Source organism: Euleptes europaea, chromosome 7, assembly GCF_029931775.1.
Source record: "Euleptes europaea isolate rEulEur1 chromosome 7, rEulEur1.hap1, whole genome shotgun sequence".
Classification (NCBI taxonomy): Eukaryota; Metazoa; Chordata; class Lepidosauria; order Squamata; family Sphaerodactylidae; genus Euleptes; species Euleptes europaea.
Window position 1 is genome coordinate 38,796,535 of NC_079318.1, and position 20,095 is coordinate 38,816,629.

A 20,095-nucleotide genomic window follows, 5' to 3' on the forward strand; every position below is an offset into this window, starting at 1 on the left:
TTGTCTTCCTTTCAAGTAAATACTGTAGTGCCGTGTTCAGTACTAGATATCACACTACTTTATTTTGCCTCCCCAAATTCGGATTTCTCTCTGAAATCACAAGGATCATAAACATACTTTTAAATGAAGAGGTAGAATCATTTTGTGGGATTCTTCCTTATAAACCCTGTGGTATAGTTTGACTAAAGAGATGTATATTGACTGGATTTATTTATTTTCATCCCCAGACATTAATGCAGTCTGGCTACTTTTGTAGCTGCTTTATTTTCTAAGAGAACAAACTTTGACAGGGTTTCCAGCTCCGGGTTGGGAAATACCTGGAGATTGTGGGGGTGGAGTCTAAGGAGGGTGGGGTTGGAGAGGGGAAGGACTTTAATGCCATAGAGTCCAATTGCCAAAGTGGCCATTTTCTCCAGTGCTCCTCAGGATCTGCAAAATAACTAAAATGCTCATGCTATCTTCCCATAAGAACTAGTTTTATGTGGTTTCATCCCCAGACATTAATGCAGTGCCTCATTTCCATGTGTACAGAAATGTTTGTGTTGCTTTTCAGAGCCCCCATTAAAAAGGTTCACTGATTTTTCCTCCATTGCTGTGCTGTTCTTATCAGAAATCTGTAATTTCTCAAATGAGAATTAAATGCAAAGGATTTGTCTTGATCACCAATACAGTGCACATTGTGTTAATTTTTTTTAAAAAAAGAACACAGATCTTGAAGTTGCACAGCCATGTAGTAAAACCTCACAATTTTTGTATTGCACAATCTAAACACTTTATTCATTTTTATACTTATATTTATTAGGCCAATTTTGATGAGCTCTGGAGGAAATTTGTTACTTATTCATCTGGTGAGCAGCTCTTTGGATTGCCTGTCACAGACTATGAGGTTTTACATAAAATCAGGTAATTATGGAAAATTGCTCTACTTGCCAGAATAAGTTGAGCATGGTAGAAAAGCTTCAATGATAGAGGAAGTTGAAAAACTACATTTGTACAAATTGTACCTACTTGTGTAGCTGTCTACTGGAAACATTATATAGTCTTCAGAACTGAACTTCAAAACATGCATGGATGAAAACAGTCACAGGAAGAAAGGAAAAGGAGGACAGCTCTGGTGTGCTTTGAAAGTGCAGAATCAAAGGTCTGCAAAATCAAAAGTTAGTGGTGGAATCTATGACAGAGAACAGGGCTGTCAAGACATGCAAATTTAATGGGAATTGTTGCATGTGAGAAATATAAGATAATGGAGTCAAGCAGGATGATCATTTGTGGAGGCCTGTTTGGAAACAATTTGAAGAACTATGGAATTGGGTTTCCTGTAGAAATTAGGATCTCTTGTTTTTATGAATTATAATCACTTGCTTTCCATATCCACATGTTTTTATTTCATGATTAGTATGGTAATCAGGTTTTTACACAGCAATGAACTTTGATTCTACTATATTAAACTGTTTCAGGACATAATAAAATCTATCTCTGTAATAAACTCCAAAAGAGATCATCCAGATAATTTAATTTGTTCATTCTTGATAACTTAACAGTTACTATTTGTCCCCATGTAGTTTGTAGACAAATGTCTTTTGTACAGAATGTAGGGACCTGAATTAATTTTTCACACTGCTTAAATTATAACTTGAATGCATTTGTGCTTTCACAGCTTCTAAAGAACACAAAGATAAAATTCAATTGTATGCCCCATGGGTTTATATTTCAGAATGCATTAGCTATACTTGTATAATCATGTTACATTAATGAGTCTAATAAACATTACCACTTTTGTCTTGCAGAAAGGAGCTAAGTTTGCTTCAAAAACTGTATGGATTGTATGACACTGTGATGAATAATATTAGTGGGTATTACGAAATTCTCTGGGGAGATGTAGACATTGAAAAAATTAATGCTGAACTTCTGGAGTTTCAGAACAGGTGAGCTTTCTTTCTACATTACGGCATGACCTGCTCTACCTAGTATTTTTAACAGGATAAACTTTATAGATTATGCTGTATAACCCACATTTTGACACAGTGACACTTTACCTCATAGTATATGGTCTGGGTGAATGCCCCCTCTTTGTGACCTTTGATATCACTTAAGATACACAGAAGTGGCCCTGCTCAACATTCTTATCAATTGGGAGGCAACATGAGCCATTCTGCATAGCTAGACCTTCCTGATGTGTCCCCAGCTTTGGAATGTGCTACTTAAATCTGCCTGATCCTGGGTATGCAATCCTTTAGAGTGCCATGCAGAACTTGCCTTTTAAAGAAAACATTAGAGATTGTTTTAAAATGATGATATTTGTTTCTATTACAACCTTTGCACTGGGTTTTTTTTTTTGCATTGTTTTTCAATGAAAGGTGCCGCAAACTACCCAAAGGACTTAAAGACTGGCAGGCGTTTTTAGATCTGAAAAAAAGAATAGATGATTTCAGTGAATCGTGCCCACTGTTAGAAATGATGACCAACAAAGCAATGAAACTGAGACACTGGAACCGCATTTCTGAAACAACTGGGCATCCATTTGATGTAGAATCTGATTCCTTTTGCCTTCGGAATATCATGGAAGCACCACTTCTCAAGCACAAGGATGATATCGAGGTAGGAAACGTTTGAGTCTTCCATGTTATCGTCCCTTATGTTTAGACAGCCTAGGGTGCACGCCAGCACTAACCATAGGCTAGATCAAGAAAGCTAGGCATTTGTGAGAGATAAGCATTCCATGTGTGATATTGCACATCAAACACGTGAAATTTAACTCAAGTTAAACAAATAAGTTAAATTTCACATGTTTTTGATGAGTATAAATCAATCAGGTGGTAGCTCATAATCTTTGGGCAATTGATCTATCAATATATACCCTGCTTCCTTGATGAAATTGCTTTCAGGTACAAGTAGGGTTGCCAGGTCCCTGGAGATTGGCAACCCTAGGTGCAAGACAAAGACAATATGCCCCTTACTAAAATTACTGGTTTTGAAAACACCATTAGAAAGAAATAAAGTACAGAATTTAGGTGATTATTTTTTAAATGTATTTAATTATGAATATGTTAGAGGGAAATTTACAGTCCAGAAGACTGATCACCTGTACATTAGGCTCATCTAGTTTCACTTCCAAACCTTATGTACATTTGAGAAGTATGCAGTTATTTATTTTCCTTGTTGAGTGAGCAAATACATTTGTAAACCCTTTAAAGCTAAGGGAATCGTGAAAAATTATTAATGTGACCCTGCTCCTATTTGGATACGCTGCTCTCATTCTTTACATGAGCTTCATTTGATGAATATGATATGGTTCCTCAAGCTAATAATTAATGTGCTTAGAATTCAGGCATCTTTAAAGTGTAAATCAGTAGAATCTATAGATTACTGATACCAGATGTGATAGAGAGTCGGCTTTTGAGCACAGACAGAGTAAGTTACATCAACAGATTATGATATTCCCAGGTGGGCTGTCCCTCCTGTACAAAGGGTCCAAAATCTTTAAAAACTCATATGCCACCAGCACCTAAAAACTTTAAACAGCAGGCTGAAGACACCTAAGAAACTCTCTGGTATTTAAAGGCTACAATAGACACTTGCTCAATGCTCTTATTAAAAAAAAAAATCAGTGTTAAGGCAAAAACAATCTGTAGTAACTAGAGTGAGAGCACAGTAGACAGATCATGAAGTATCATGAAGAGGCGGCCACATTCAATGTAAACAACAAGCAGTAGGGTTGCTAACTTCCAGGTGCTGGCTGGAGATATCCTGCTATTACATCTGATCTCCAGGTGACAGAGATCGTTTCACCTCGAGAAAATGGCCACTTTCGAAGGTGGACTGTATGGCATTATATCCCACTTAAGTACCACCCCTCCTCAAACTCCACCCTCCTCATGCTCCACCCCAAAATCTCCAGGTATTTCCTAATCTGGAGCTGGCATCTTATTGTAACCACTCAGGAACATCAGGAAGAAATCTTAAACTGCTGCTAATGAAAGCCCAACTGAACTGAAACTGAAAAGTGAAACTGTTCTTGCTTAAAGGCTGAATTCCAACACTTCCTAGAATGGCAAGCCATGAGACCCCAAACACTACAGTGAAGACATAAGCTTTTGTTCAAAAAGTAAAAGATATTTTGAAGGTCTCTTCGGCACAGTGTTAATAAGCCTGTTTCCAAATCCCCAAATGCTTAGCAGAAAATGTGTGAATATAAAGGGGAAAATTCTGGATGCTTTATGTGCATATTATTTAAATGGAAGCCTACACTACATTTAACCTTTTTCCAATTTTCTTATTTGCAATTTAAATGGCCGCATGATTACTTTGCCTTTTAAAAAGTCTGTCCTGTTATCTCTGTACTCGTGTTTGGAAGTTTTAATATTTTTTTAACATTTTAATCATAATTTTTAATATTTCAACATCGTAAGAATATGCTTTGCTTTGCCAGGACATTTGCATATCTGCTATAAAAGAAAAAGATATTGAAGCTAAACTGGCTCAGGTGGTTGACAGTTGGGCAAATCAGACCCTGAGTTTTTCAGCATTCAAGGGAAGAGGAGAGTTGCTCCTCAAGGGAACTGAATCTGCTGAAATTATTACACTGATGGAAGACAGTTTAATGGTCCTGGGCTCTTTACTTAGTAACAGGTAGGTTAAAGTAATTTATGAGTTTAATGCATTCTTATTAATACGGTTTCTGTACTGAGTGCCCTAGCCTCACCACCATTCCATCAAGGGTGTCTAAGGGTATCCCAGCCAAACAGATAGGTACTTTCAACTTTGACCACCATGACTTAGGGTTGCCATCCTCCAGGTGGGGTCTGAAGTTCTCCCAGAATTACAACTAAGGTTGCCAGGAAGGGGCCGGCAACTGGTGGGAGGGTTGTGGTGGGCAGCATCCCAGGCAGAAAATAAAAAAAATAAAAATAAGGCCTTATCTATTTACAGGAAGTTCTGACCATAGAGTTCCTGGCAATTCCTACAACTACCTTGAAGTGACAAGGGTAGCTCTAGGGATCACCAGAAACCCTATAGTAATATTTGGATACTACTTACTGGTGGTCCCTGGCCCAAAGAGTGTCCAGCTGTCCTCAACCAGAGAGAGAGTCTTCTCACCTCTGGCCCTGGCCTGGTGGAATGCTCTTTCAAGTGAGACCAGGGCCCTGCCAATGGTTAAGGACAGCGGTGGTTTTCCATCTTGTTGGCCTCCCTCCCTTCCCCCTCTTCCCTGGCTTTTTAGTTTATTAACTTTTGGCTGGTAACAAAATGATTAAGGGGCGCCACCAGAACTTTTAAATGTTGAGAATTTTAACTATGATTGTGATGTTTTAAATTGTTATTACATGCTGCAGGCCACCCCAAGCCTGGCATTGCTGGGGAGCGATGGGATAGAAACAAACAAACAAAAGGCAAATCATGGTTAGTTGCAGAACTGATAGTGTGGCAGAAGTGCACACAAGAGAGGAACATTGTATAAGCCCCCAAGCAGCAGTCCACCTATTCCAAACCATGAACTGTACACACATTTGACTGAGTAAAGCTTGTTAATTGCAGAGTGATAAGCTGCAGTACTGCAGTCCAAGCTCTGCTCACAACCTGAGTTCGATCCCGATGGAAGTCGGTTCCAGGTAGCCGGCTCAAGGTTGACTCAGCCTTCCATCCTTCCGAGGTCGGTAAAATGAGTACCCAGCTTGCTGGGGATAAAGGGAAGATGACTGAGGAAGGCACTGGCAAACCACCCCATAAACAAAGTCTGCCTAGTAAACGTCAGGATGTGACATAACCCCATGGGTCAGGAATGACCCGGTGCTTGCACAGGGGACCTTTACCTTTTTAATTGTAATTCAGCAAGTAACATGAAAAATGTAATTGAATTCCATGATCTAATTTTTTTGCCTTCTATTTTAGATATAATACACCATTTAAAAAGGATATTCAGAACTGGGTGTACAAACTCAGCACCTCCAGTGATATAATTGAAGAATGGTTGATTGTACAAAACCTTTGGGTTTACCTTGAAGCTGTTTTTGTAGGAGGAGATATTGCCAAGCAGCTACCCCAGGTTAATCTTTAATTGTTCCATTACATAAATATTATTCTTTAAACATACCTTAGTACCAATTTGAACTTGGGAGCATCCTATGATACAAATTCATGTATTCATTCCAATTGTTTCCATTCAGGAAGCAAAACGTTTTCAAAACATTGATAAATCATGGATAAAAATAATGCAACGAGCTCATGAAAACCCAAACGTTGTTAATTGTTGTGTTGGAGATGAGACCATGGGCCAACTTTTGCCGCATTTGCATGAGCAGCTGGAAGTGTGCCAGAAGTCACTTACAGGGTACAAACAATGTTTTAAACCAAATACTGATGTATTGTCTTAGGTACCATCATATATTATTGCAGGTTGTAAAAAAAAATTATCTGCTTCTTAGTTTTTAATGTTATTGGGGATCAGGAGTGTTCTAGGATAGCCAACTAGGAAGATATTACATATTATGTATTTATTTATGTTATTTACAGCCTACCTTTCTCATTAAGACTCAAAGAGGATTTGAAGCAGCTTTTCCACTCTCATGGAGTGCCTACCACCCTCCACAACCTCTCTCTCTCTCAGGTTCAGAGTTACAAGTAGATCAAGCCATCACATAGGGTTGCCAACCTCCAGGTACTAGATGGAGATCTCCTGCTATTACAACTTATCTCCAGCCGATAGAGATCAGTTCACCTGGAAAAAATGGCCACTTTGGCAATTGGACTCTATGGCATTGAAGTTCCCTCCCCAAACCTTGCCCTGCTTAGGCTCCGCTCCCAAAACCTCCCGCTGTTGGTGAAGAGGAACCTGGCAACCCTACTGTCATACCTCACTACCCTTCTTGCCTTTTTAAAAATATGTACAGAGCCATGACCAGCTCACTTCAAGAACAGGCCTGTGTAGAATGTCTAGTCTTAATATGACAATAGTTTAGTCTTAATGTTACTGTGGCATAGATCTAGGTGGCCAGATCAGCTGGGCTAAACAGAGATAGAAGGAAGCATTTTTTGAAGCTGCATTAACTTCTTCTCTAGGGGTAATGCTTGGTCTATTATAACTCCTAGGCTCTTAACTGAGTCAGCTGTACTCCACTGAAAGTGAGAAGTTCAATGTCCTTCAAGACCTTATGCTTCCCAACCAGCATTACCTCCGTTTTGTCATGTGAATTCATATAAGTTTGGGCCTCTGTATGTAAATATGTGTTTAAAAATATTAAAATATTCATTAATAATAATCATAACTGATTACTTTTGAATCTGCAAAGAAAGATATGTGGCTGTGTTTCTGAATCAAAGTCCTGAATATTTTTTAAAGATTGTAATTCACTTCAGATATTTATTCAATTGCCAAGGTTAGCTGATTGCTCAGTGTACAAATAACATTTGGCAGAAAAAGAAGGAATATTTATTTGTAACAGCAGTAGCTCTTCTCATAAATCTTTCTTTCTTGTGGTATCACTTAAGGTCAACACCACAGGGGTGTATTTCTTTATCATGCCAGGTGGCAAGGCAAATGAATATGGAAGTGTGCAGACTCTTTAGTTAAACAACTTTAATTCTACAAGGCACAAACTCAGGGTAGCTACAAGACAGGCTCTAGGTACATCTAACAAAATAAAGAAAACAAAAGTTACTAACTAGGTACTTACAATCCATGGCACATCTGGTCTTCGTAAGTTGCATGGTGCCCCCCCCAATGCACCTGTAAGTATCCTCTAGCATAATTCCCCTCTATCATCTGTCATTGCAAATACACGCACCAGCGAGTGCCAATCTCCCCAAAAAGATAGACCCCAAACAAAGAAACAGCTTCCCATTTCAGATCCCTCACCACATGGACCCTGAGGGCCTTAACCAATCTGGGTGCCAGGTTCTGGGGATCAAGCCTGCCATAAAATTGACCCTCCAATCAAGAAGTGTTAGCCCATCTAGGAGTTAGCATGTTTCCCCTTTAAGTTGTAAATGGTGCTCTCTATCCAGAGGAGTGCACCTTTCCCATACATTGACTCTCACGGGGATACCAGTGTACTCTTCCATCATCATAATTGTCACAGAATACCTTACCCATCTGCCCCTCATCCCACAACAGGGAGGCTCTGGCAACAGGAAGGGTTCCTCTAGCAGCAGTTGTTTCAAGGTGCCAACCACAGTCCCCACCAAGTAAGAGCTTACCCACTTTCCTGAAACATAGGGTGGGTGCCACTTTGGGGAACAGAGCTTAAAAAGAGCCTCAAAGACCATGTCAAAGAGCCACATCTGGCTCCCAGGCTACTGATGTATAGGATCACAGCCTTAGCATGATAAAATGAATAAACATGGGAAAATATATGATTTTCTTGCATATTTCTTTTAAAAAGGTATTTGGAAAAGAAAAGACTGCTGTTTCCCAGATTCTTTTTTATCTCTGACCCTGCTCTTCTAGAAATACTTGGACAAGCTAGTGATTCACACACTATTCAGGTATGTTACAAGCAGTATATCTGCAAAATTACATTTACAAAATGAAAAAAAGAAAGAAATCAAGATATGAAATACAGAAATAATCAGAGTTTATTTCTAATTTTCAGCATTTTAGTGCATTAGTAAATGTTCTTGCAAGCTGATCCTGTAATATAATATTAGATTTTTTTATCCTCAGATAAAATCATCCACCCAGTAGTGTTTTGTTTTTAATTTGTGTTGGGGAACTAAAATATTTTGAAAAAAACTATCAGTGCTTGGGATGCAACAAACACTTTGAAAAAGCCCTGTAGAAAAAGGGTTAGATGGAAAAGGGGTCAGATGTATTTATTCTAGCAAAAATAAAAGGGTTAAATCTACCTTGAGAATAGGTACTTTATTTCATTGTAACTATATTTAGGAGGGATTCAAGGAAAACTTGTGAATTAACTCCTGCATTCTAATGGGTCCTCACTGGATTCCCTATTCCTTCAGACAAAATTTGGTTGACTCTTCAGCTGTGATGTATACAGATCTGGTGACTTTCCCATATGGCTATGCAGCTATTCTGGGATCAGGTCATCCATATCATCTGCACAGTTTGGGTTCTCAAATTCTGATTTTACACTTTTTAAAGAAGTTGAGCCCATTTGTGAAAATGCTCTGTTTAGACATTTCAATATTTTTTTCTTTCAGCCACACCTGCCTGGTTTATCAGACAACATAAACGAAGTGGAATTTCATCCCAAGGATTATGATCGCATAACTGCAGTCATATCAAGAGAAGGAGAAAAAATTCCTGTAATAATAATATTACATTAAAAAAAAGAGTCGAATCTGGGTCCCCTGTGTAGAATATGACACATGAAGCACCCAAAGTGGTGGAAATAACTTTTCTCGGCACCGTTTCAGTTGGGAAAGGTTGTGAGGGAGAAGGCAAGAGCCCTTCCTCCTTCCACATTATAGTTCCCAGTTCAAACCCAGCCCCCTGGGCTCACCCAGGGCTGTGTTTGGGAGGGCTGTGTTTGGGGCATAAGGCTGGGGGGGTGAGTGGCAGGTGGTTTGCCATTGCCCATCTCTACATCAAGACCCTGGTATTCCTTGGAGGTCTCCCATCCAAATACTTGTCAGGGTTGACCCTGCTTAACTTCTGAGATCTGACAAGATCAGGCTAGTATAAGATCTGGGGACTGCTAAACTAGGCTTGCCAGGCCCTGCAGCTCCACCGGCAGGAGCTTTGCGGGGCCGTGTCGGATGTGCGCGGTGTGTGCATGTGCCTTGCGGGGGATGCGTGTGCACCCTGCGTGATGCAGCTATGCGGATGCTCTAGCGATCCCGGCCGAAACTCTATGGTTTCTGATTCTTCTGGTTTCCGAGTTTCAGCCGAGGTTGCCAGAGCATCCGCGTCGCTTCCGGGTAGACCCAGAAGTGACGCACACGGAGAGTGCGCGTGGGCCCGCTGTGCCCACCAGCTCTCAGGTGGCCGGCAGGCAACTCGGTGGATTGGCGGGATTTTAACCGCCACCACCGGGCACCTGGCAACCCTATGCTAAACACTTCAGATTCTTCTTATATGATTGTTCTCAATAAGCTGTTCCAGTTTAGAGAGAGTACATGAAACTTGTAGAAGGGTTAGGACAGTTGTGTCCCCCCTACACTGTCGAGGCTCCAGTCCAATGTCTTGATTTTATTCCCTGGGTATGTATGCTACTGGAATTAAACTGTAAACATCAATCTTCTCTTCTATGGCTATTATATAGTGATACTAAACATACTAGTTTTTAATATATAATCCCATTTTGTATGATTAACACAAATTTGATTTTTAGTTGGACACCGCAGTGAATGCAAAAGGACCTGTAGAACTCTGGCTGATGGATCTATTGAAAATGCAACAGTCTTCATTGCACTGTGTAATTCGAGCAGCATTTTATCAGATTAGTGACCCAGGGTATCAGCTGCTGAACTTCCTTTACCATTTTCCAGCACAGGTGAGTAGTTCAAAAGCAGCCTGTAGTATAACCATAATGGCAACACAGAAATTGGCCTGCAGACTGAAAAATGAACAAGAAACTTGATTAAGTGTGCACACTTTTCTGCACTGAGGTCTATGCTTTTGCATACTTCTAAACAGGCATGGAGCTGGGGGAAGGAGTGCCTGGAGTGGGAGGGAGGGGTGTGCCACTTGCACACTGGAGCCAGGCGCTGGTGGCCCCAGGGTGGAGATAAACGCACCAGGGAGAGGGAGAGCAGGGGCTGGGCCAGGCAGCACACACCTGAGCTGAGGACAGGTGGCACACTCACCAGCTGGGCCGTGGCGGCGTTCCTCTTTTTCAGATGCCTGTGCCCCCTCCTCTCCTCACTTCCAGGACCAGTATGAGCTGAGGGTGGGTGGGCAATGCACGCACCAGCTAGGCCATGGGTGGACAGCTAGACCCATGGCAGCGCTCATTTTCTCTGTGCCCATGCTCCCCATCCCCACGCTGGTGGCCCCTCTCCAGCACAGTGCCCCCTACAGACCCCCCTCTAAGATCCAGCCACAGACACACCCCCCCCCAAGATCCAGCCATGCTTCTAAGTTCTCTTGGATACAGTTAAATCACTTGCTTAACAGTGACTGTGCTGGGTTCAAAATCATTGTTTTCAGCTAAAGATTAGCATATGCTTGGTGAACGACATACCTTATCTGTACTGTAATTGTCAGGATGAGAGAAAGAAGGGAAAGGGCAATTAAATAATTTACACTAGAGCATGTATCAGAACAACCAAGTGGTATGATTTTCAATTTATGTATGTACTAATTATCTAAAAAATAGATTTTAGACAAGACAGAATGAAATAGATGATGATGTGTTCCCCTCACCCTGGTCTGTGATTTAGTACTTCAAATTCATAGACACTCAGCATATTCATCTAAACGCTTCAGTGCAATCTGGAAGGCTTAGGATCAAAATGGACCCATCAACTTAATAACTTAATTTCAGAATGGATAAAATCTGAACAGGGCAGCTCAGTTTACGCTGCCCTTGTAGGGAATGTAGGGAATATAGACAAAAATGTCAGTATCCTCTCAGCATACACAGATCTTATATCTACCATGAGAGGGTTATTATCAAAACCTAGCACAGTCCCTCCTAACCACATGATAGCTTCCAAGAGTTGGTTTGACCAGGACTGCCTAACTGCTAAGAAAAACCTCCTACGGTATTTTAACGAATATAAACTCAGACCATCTTTATCAGCAAAACAGCTGAATTTGGATAGCAAAAAAAATTACAAAACCTTTATAAAGAACAAGAAAAGGGCCGCAATACATGAAGATTGGAAGACCCTGATTAAAACAGTCGAGCTAAAAGACTCCGCAGGTTTTGGTGCCTAACCTCCTCCTGCTTGGATCTATCATATAATCATATGGCCAATACGATTACACTACAAATTTGGGAACACCATTTTTACTTTTTTATATAATGAACATATGTTATAATGATGATGTGCTCAACAGAAGTGGCAGTTTCTCTCTGTGCTATTTGACGCTGTAACAATTTTGAGTCTTCAAAGAACATTTAAGTTACTGACACTTCCTCCATGACAAAGGACATGCCTTCTACTTTAAAAAAAATCAGAGCCATGGGGGTAGAGTTGCCACTTGCCAGCCTTCAGGATGGACCTGAAGATCTCCTGGACTTACAGCTGATCTTCAAACTACAGTGATCAGTTCCCCTTGAGAAAATGGATGTTTCGGATGGTGTACTATATCATACTATACCCTGCTGAGGTTCCTCCCCTCCCCAAACCCCACCTTCCCCAGACTTTACCTCCAAATCCCCAGGAATTTCCCAACCTAGAGTTGGCAACCAAATACGGAAGATTAGTGTTGTGAGAAATGCAGCTCCAGTAATTTCATGTGTTCTGATACCTGAAGTATTGGTAAGAGAGCCTATAGTGATGAGTCATCCATTTATTTGTGAAAGCACAATCCACTTGTAGTAGAAAATGGACCAGATGGGGCTTGATAAACATCTGCTATGTGCACTGTCAAATTTTGTCTCATTTTAATAAGTTATTTGTAGACAATATTCCAAAAGGTTAAGAGCTGCTTACTGGAAGCTTTCTGGCAAACTTTCAGAATTGTTTCCTTGTCTTTTTGAGGGGTATATACGTTGTGTGTGTGTGTGTGGGGGTCATATTTATACCATAATGGATTTGCAGAAGAGTGGGTTTTTTAATATTATTAATGATGTCTATACTTCATTGTCAGAAGGCAATAAAAGTACATCCAGATTTGCTTATGAATGTATCTGAGTATGATAGAGAAGATCACCTTCGAAACTCCCTGATTTATTTCCTACATACAAAAGAAAATCATAGGAAAAACCCAGCTGTTAATCACTCCAGTTAATCACTCTAAATTATAGTTTTAAACTATGAGCTGTTGGAACATTAATTATCTAAAGTGGAGTGCACTATAAATGTTCATATGCATTTCTGATTAGTTGTTTGTTAAATTTATAGGTAGGGTTGCTGGGAATTCAGATGCTATGGACGCATGATTCAGAAGAAGCCTTAACCAATGCAAAAGATGATAGAAAAGTCATGTCCGTAACCAATCAGAAATTTCTGGATATTCTAAATACTCTTATTGGACAGACTACTCATGATCTTTCCAAGTTTGACAGAGTGAAATTTGAAACCCTTATTACCATTCATGTGCATCAGCGTGATATATTTGATGACTTGGTAAAGTATAAATGTTATTTTTGGAACTTTAATATATTTCATATCTGACCAATGGAACTGTCACAAGTTTCAATCAGCCTGTTAATCAGTGGGGAAAGACAGTTGTTCCTACCTATTTTTGATCGACAGATCATCCCAAGCCCCTAAGGTTGCAATGATAACGTAATAATTTTTGTCATTAAAACCTCCCCTTTCCTGAAGTGAATTTTTAAACCTGTAGTTTCTTGGCTTCAGCAAAGTGTTTAGTCAGTTGGTTCTCCCTCAAACTGCATAGTAGCAGTTGCTTCTTCAAAATATTGCAGGCAGTATGAAGCCTATAATGAAAAACAGCTCAAGATACTCCACCCCAAGCATTTTACCAAGTTCTGTTCTAGAAATATAACATGGACTAGTAAGAGCCCCCAAAATGAAGCTATCAGCTAAGCTGCACAGAGAAATTGCTTTTGAAATAAACACTTAAAAATCCTAGAGCAGATATTTTTGTGACCTTTTCCCGGGTGTTCTAGGGGGAGCACAATCCTACTCTGCAGTAACCAATGAGCTACCTGTTGGAGACTCCCGTTTTAAAGTAATAGCTGTGATCCCTTCCTCGTTTAAATTTACCACATCACGAGTAATACATTATATCTATACATTTTGAGAATAATTCATGTGGTGTTTCCCCCTCTTTTTAAGGTTAAAATGCATATCAAATCAGTGACTGACTTTGAATGGTTAAAGCAGAGCAGGTTTTATTTTAAGGAAGATCTGGATCAAACGTTGGTATCTATTACTGACGTGGATTTTGTTTACCAAAATGAATTTCTGGGATGTACAGATCGTTTGGTCATAACACCTTTAACAGACAGGTGAGAAGCAATTAATTTATTGACTAAAGCAGCCATACAGAATATTAATACTCTAAATTAAGGGCCTGATCTCTCTCTAATGGCTGCTTCTGAGCATTTCCCCAGGGGTTAGATTTAAGATTTACACATGGGCATCCTCCTCATTTGATGAAAATTTGAGCGTTATTGGAATACCAAATGTAAAGTTGAATTAATGATATGTAAATATACCATCTCACATTTAAATGTTTTATACTGTAATGATTTGAATGTACTTTTACAGATGCTACATTACCTTGGCTCAGGCTCTAGGAATGAACATGGGAGGAGCTCCAGCAGGACCTGCTGGGACTGGTAAAACAGAAACTACAAAAGACATGGGAAAGGCTTTGGGGAAGTATGTAGTAGTATTTAACTGCTCAGATCAAATGGATTTCAGAGGACTGGGCCGGATTTTCAAAGGTAAGACTTGGCTTGTAGTGCACATTTTTTAAAAAAAGAACTTTGAAATGAACAGTATTCAGTATAGTATTTCTCAACAAATGTTCATTAGTAACTGTAGTTAATAGCAAAGTCAGAGCAAGCATAGACAAATTACCAGGGATCTATATGGTTGCCAACCTCCAGGTACTAGCTAGCGATCTCCTGCTATTATAACTGATCTCCAGCCGCTTTGGCAGTTGGACTCTATGGCATTGAAGTCCCTCCCCTCCCCAAACCCCGCCCTCCTCAGGTTCCACCCCAAAAACCTCCTGCTGGTGGCGAAGAGGGACCTGGCAACCCTAGGGATCTACCTTGGTTCTAGTAATATGAGTGAGGTAGCAAATTAAAGCCACAATAAGTCAAACTATAGACTATAGAAAAAAGAACAAGAAAAACGATAAATACAGTCTTCAAAATTTCTTTATCCATTTTCTGATTAGCTGGGATGTCACAGGAGCCTGGAGGTCAGAAAAATTGGCCCTCCTTTTGGCTTAGCTATTGTGGTGTGCACATGCACACATTCTCTCTGTTTAGAGTGAACTGCCAGCATAAAGGGCCAAGCAACAGAAGGAAATGTCTGGTTGGTGAAAGGGGATGCAGAGAAGTGGAACACTAATGTTCAGATGTGGGTATATAAATGAAGAGTGGGCATGAATGTGGTATGTGCAAATAGAACAGCCGCACAGAAGGCATTATCAGCCAAAAACATACTGGACTTTACACAGGTCCTTACTTTCAAAATTGTATTTGCCTTTTCCTTTGCAATATTTCTCATATGCATAACTTGAAATATAACTTGAATGAAACTTGCATTTAAAACAGATGATAATGTTACCATCCATCAGGACTGAGAAACGAATTAGTGTTTACTTTGTGGCATTTTAGTTATAAAAATATCAAGTTTTACTCTAGAACATTCATCATTTTGTGACTGGTTTGCTGGAGTTGAAATTATCTGATAATGTTAAGGATGTCAGCCTGTGACAAGGGGCTTTGGGGAAATAATTTTAGGGAGACAAAGCTAGCAAGAGTTTTATGTATTGATAGCTTTTGTCAACTCATCATGTTGATTGAAAAGGAGCTGTCACCTTACACCCCAACTGGGCTTTCTGCGTATTTGACAACACACTAGTTATTCCTGCTGTAAACTGCTCTTATTTCTCTATTCTCCCATGCTGACTATTTTGACAGATTGCCTAAAGATGCAATCCCTTGCACGCTCACCTGGGAGCAGTTTCTACTGAATTTAATGGGATTAATTCTGAGTAAATTTGGCATAGGATTGGGCTATCTGTATCAATAAGGGAGAAATCAATAAGATAAAAAGAATAAAATGTTGATGGTAGAGTTAGGTGAGAAACATAATAATTTATAACATTAACATTACATAAAATGCAGATGAGTTCAACATGATATTAAAATATATTGGAAGTGACGCTGCACTTCACTAAACTTTACTGGTATATAAATAATACTTGTTTTGTAATTAGAAATGTAATGGCCTGGTTATTATTATGACTGTGGGGGAGTACATTGTTAAAAAGGTCATAACTTTGGTGCTCGTGCTTATAAGATAAGAGAGAGAGAATATTATCGTGTAGTACCATTTATATAGGTATGGGGTGAGTTTTCATAGCTGCAACATATATAGTAAGGCACTTCAGTACAGATGAAAAACTGGATATTTTATTTATTTGTGTGTTTGGCATAATTATTTAGCATAATTATATTCCACCATTCTCCCTGGAGGGACCCAAAGTGGCTAACAGTGTGTGTATGTGTGTAAAGTGCTGTTAAGTCAATCAATCAACCTTTATTAGCATATTCTCAGAAATATAGCATAGACGATGCACAAGAATCCTTGATCCATGCATTTCCCATATAAATATGATTTAAACTTTGGTCCTAGTCTTGATAACTTCCATCAAAAATTCCGCCACCTTTAATGTGACTTCAGGGATAGAGTCATTCATTAAAGACCGGCATATGGAAGTTTCATGGTCAGATTTCATTTTATCAATCAAGGGTAAAATTTTGTCGAAGGCTTTCACAGTCAGAGTTCATTGGTTCTTGTAGGCTATCCAGGCTGTGTGACCGTGGTCTTGGTATTTTCTTTCCTGACGTTTCGCCAGCAGCTGTGGCCGGCATCTTCAGAGGAGTAACACTGAAGGACAGTGTCTCTCAGTGTCAAGTGTGTAGGAAGAGTAATATATAGTCAGAAGGGGGTTGGGTTTGAGCTGAGTCATTGTCCTGCAAAGTATTAAAGGTAATGTGCTAATCATTGTCCTGTAAGTATCAAGATAATGTCTAATGAGGGTGTGGTATGTTAATGTGGAACCATTGTATCCTGAAGTGATCTGTTAACATGTGGAATCCAAAGCTAATCCGCATGGCTATTGTGGACTGTAGTCTTTGTTAGTCTGGAGGTTTTCAGGATAGGAAGCCAAGGCTTATTCATTCTTAAACTCTCTTCTTTTCTATTAAAGTTGTGCTGATGTTTATGAATTTTCAATGGCTTCTCTGTGCAATCTGACAAAATAGTTGGTAGAATTGTCCAGTCTTTCAGTGTCTAGGAATAAGACCCTGTGTCCTGTTTGGGTCAGTCCATGTTCAGCCACTGCTGATTTCTCAGGTTGGCCAAGTCTGCAGTATCTTTCATGTTCTTTTATCCTTGGTTGTATGCTGCGTTGTGTGGTCCTGATGTAATGTTACTATTTGGAGCCATGGTGAAGAAAAATTAATGGACTTTCTAAACCATCTCAATAATATCCATCCAAACATTCAGTTTGCCATGGAAAAAGAAATTGAGGGTAAACTCCCATTTCTTGATACCCTTGTTATCCGTAAAACAAACTTTCAGTTAGGTCACAAGGTCTACCGGAAACCAACTCACACAGATCGCAACTTACACAAAAACTCCAACCACCACCCCCGACAGAAAAGAGGAATAATCAAAACATTAATGGACCATGCAAGACGGATCTGTGAACCACAGTTTCTCAAGGAAGAAATTAATCATCTAAATCACGCACTGCTAGCAAACGGCTATTCCAGAAATGAAATCAGAAGGGCCATTAAACCAAAAAAAAATCACAAAACTCAGGAAAAACAGTCTCCCATAGGAAAGGTATTCTTGCCATTTATTAAAGGAGTCACTGATAGGATGGAGAAACTTTTGAAAAAAACATAACCTACGAACAGTGTTTAAACCCACCAAGAAAATACATCAGATGCTACAATCAGCAAAAGACAAAAGAGACCCCCTCACCTCCGCAGGAATATATCGTATACCTTGCAGTTGTGAACAAGTTTACATCGGGACCACACAACCCTCCTCAGGCTTCGCCCCAAAAATCTCCTGCTAGTTGTGAAGAGGGACCTGGCAACCCTATGACCTGTTCTAGGCCCAAGCTGGAGGCTAAGAGCCAACAGCAAGAGCCCTTTGGCTTGCACCTCTGGCCACTCTCAGGCCTCATATATATGTGTGTGCAGAGAAGAGAGCAAATTCAGCAAGATATTTTTCAGCTGCTACTAACTAGCAGGCTCCTTGCCAATTCTTCCCCCGTGATTGATTACATTACCCAGTGCTTCAGAACCTTAGAGCTTCAAATTTCATGTGTTTGCTTGGCATACAAATGGCATCTTACCCTCCGCCTTCATCAGCCATCATGTATGCGCAGTGGGTCTCTGAAAACATGTTGGTCTGATTATGGTCCCAAAGTATTTTTACATGGTAAAATGTTTTATGTGGTAATATTTCATGCATGGACCATAAACTGAACCCATTTAGGGATGCTGAGGGCTGACAAACTGAAACTTAATCCTGACACAATGAAGGTGTTACTGGTGAGGGCAAAGTCTGACCCAGGAACTGGGATATATGTCCTTCTGGAGGGGGTTGCACTTTCCAAAGGGAGCCGGTTTGTAGCTTGGGGGTGCTGCTGGATCCAGGCTTCCTTTTGAATAAACAGGTGGCAGCAGTGGCAAGGGGAGCCTTTCACCAGCTTCAGCTGTTTTTGGGAAGGAAGGATCTTGCCACTTTGGTGTATGTCCTGATAACACCTAGATTTGATTACTGCAGTACAGTACCCTCTACATGGGGCTGCCCTTGTACTGTCCAGACTGTCCAGAAGCTACAGTTGGTACAGAATGATGTGGCCACAATGTTGTCAGGAGTGGGCTGTAGGGACCACATAATTCCAGCCTAGTTCCATCTACATTGGCTCTCAATTTCCTTCCAAGCCCAGTTCAAAGTGCTGGTATAGACCATTAATGCCCTATATGACAGGGCCAGCAAAACTGAAGGACTGCCTATTATCATAAGAATTTACCTGACTACTCCAGTCACTTGGGTGCTCCCACCATCTCAGGCTAGATGGGTGGCAACCTGAGAAAAGGCATTCTCATCTCAGTTGCAGCATTTAAACTTTGAAATTCCCTCCCTAGGGAGATTCATCTGTCTCCCTCTATCATTGTCTGCTGCCAGATAATGAAGATTTTTGTTTTATTTTGTTTGGCATTCCCTCACTAACTTTTATTACTCCTCCCTGTTTGTGTGTTTTATGTGTTTATATTTTATGTGTTTATATTATGTTTTATTTAATGTTTTAAATATTATACATATGTACATATTTTAAATCCTTTTAATGTTTCAAATGTTTTAATGTTCTCAACCATGGGAACCCCGAATTGGATGGAAAGGTGGCGTAGAAATGTTTTAAATAAATAAAATTAAATACTCCAAATGCCCATTTGTGTATGCACAATGTAGTGTTGAACTAAGTGGTGGGATATAATAATCGTAATTCATTCTGGCGTGGACCTTCTGAAGCTTTGACCTAGGGAAAGATGATTTGGTTATATTTTTCAATGTGAAAGTTTTGGGAGCAGCTCAGTAATTTGTCCTGTAAGAGCTTGAGAATAACACGACTGCCTAGTTATGCATATGCTGACCAGGAGTTTGCTAAGTGATGATTTTCTACATTTTCCTCCAGAGTCAAGCCAATACTCAGAAACAGTCTGTTTATAGGTTCTTCTTTAGTCTTGTACAAGAAAAAAATGATGTCCAAATATTATGGAAGAATGAAAAAGAAAGGTTTTAATCAGGGCAAAAACTCCTTTTCCTATTTTAGGTCTTGCACAGTCTGGTTCCTGGGGATGCTTTGATGAATTTAACAGAATTGAATTACCCGTGTTGTCAGTAGCAGCTCAGCAAATTTATATAATTTTGACAGCAAGGAAAGAAAGGAAGAAACAGTTCATATTTTCTGATGGAGATGTTGTAGATTTAAACCCAGAGTTTGGAATTTTTCTGACAATGGTAAATTTATTAAGATAAGGTTATAAATGCTCTATTCTTGATGAGAGACTATCAATCACGTGTCTGTTTCAAGGTGTATTTGAAAATAAATTATATGTGTGGTTAATTACTCTGTCTAGTGTAGCAATATATTTGCAAACGTTAAATTTATATTTATTAACATTTAATCAGTATTACTGTAACTAATAATATTTCTTCGAAAACAAAACCCAAATATTTTGGTTAGATGTGTGCCACTTTGTTCTTTCTGACGAATGTTAAGAGTAGA

The 20,095-nt window shown here is 39.7% G+C and overlaps 1 protein-coding gene across 1 annotated transcript in view; it reads left to right on the forward strand.

Moving 5' to 3' along the window:
• Positions 1 to 20,095, forward strand: part of DNAH8 (dynein axonemal heavy chain 8) — a 158,727-nt gene that overhangs the window by 47,374 nt on the left and 91,258 nt on the right. Inside the window, exons 29-41 of the mRNA XM_056853358.1 lie at positions 803 to 903; positions 1,788 to 1,925; positions 2,358 to 2,598; positions 4,430 to 4,629; positions 5,890 to 6,043; positions 6,165 to 6,328; positions 8,379 to 8,481; positions 9,157 to 9,261; positions 10,290 to 10,451; positions 12,973 to 13,197; positions 13,873 to 14,045; positions 14,308 to 14,486; positions 19,640 to 19,827. Coding sequence (XP_056709336.1) covers positions 803 to 903; positions 1,788 to 1,925; positions 2,358 to 2,598; positions 4,430 to 4,629; positions 5,890 to 6,043; positions 6,165 to 6,328; positions 8,379 to 8,481; positions 9,157 to 9,261; positions 10,290 to 10,451; positions 12,973 to 13,197; positions 13,873 to 14,045; positions 14,308 to 14,486; positions 19,640 to 19,827 — 2,133 coding nt within the window. The remainder of the gene's footprint in view (positions 1 to 802; positions 904 to 1,787; positions 1,926 to 2,357; positions 2,599 to 4,429; positions 4,630 to 5,889; positions 6,044 to 6,164; positions 6,329 to 8,378; positions 8,482 to 9,156; positions 9,262 to 10,289; positions 10,452 to 12,972; positions 13,198 to 13,872; positions 14,046 to 14,307; positions 14,487 to 19,639; positions 19,828 to 20,095) is intronic.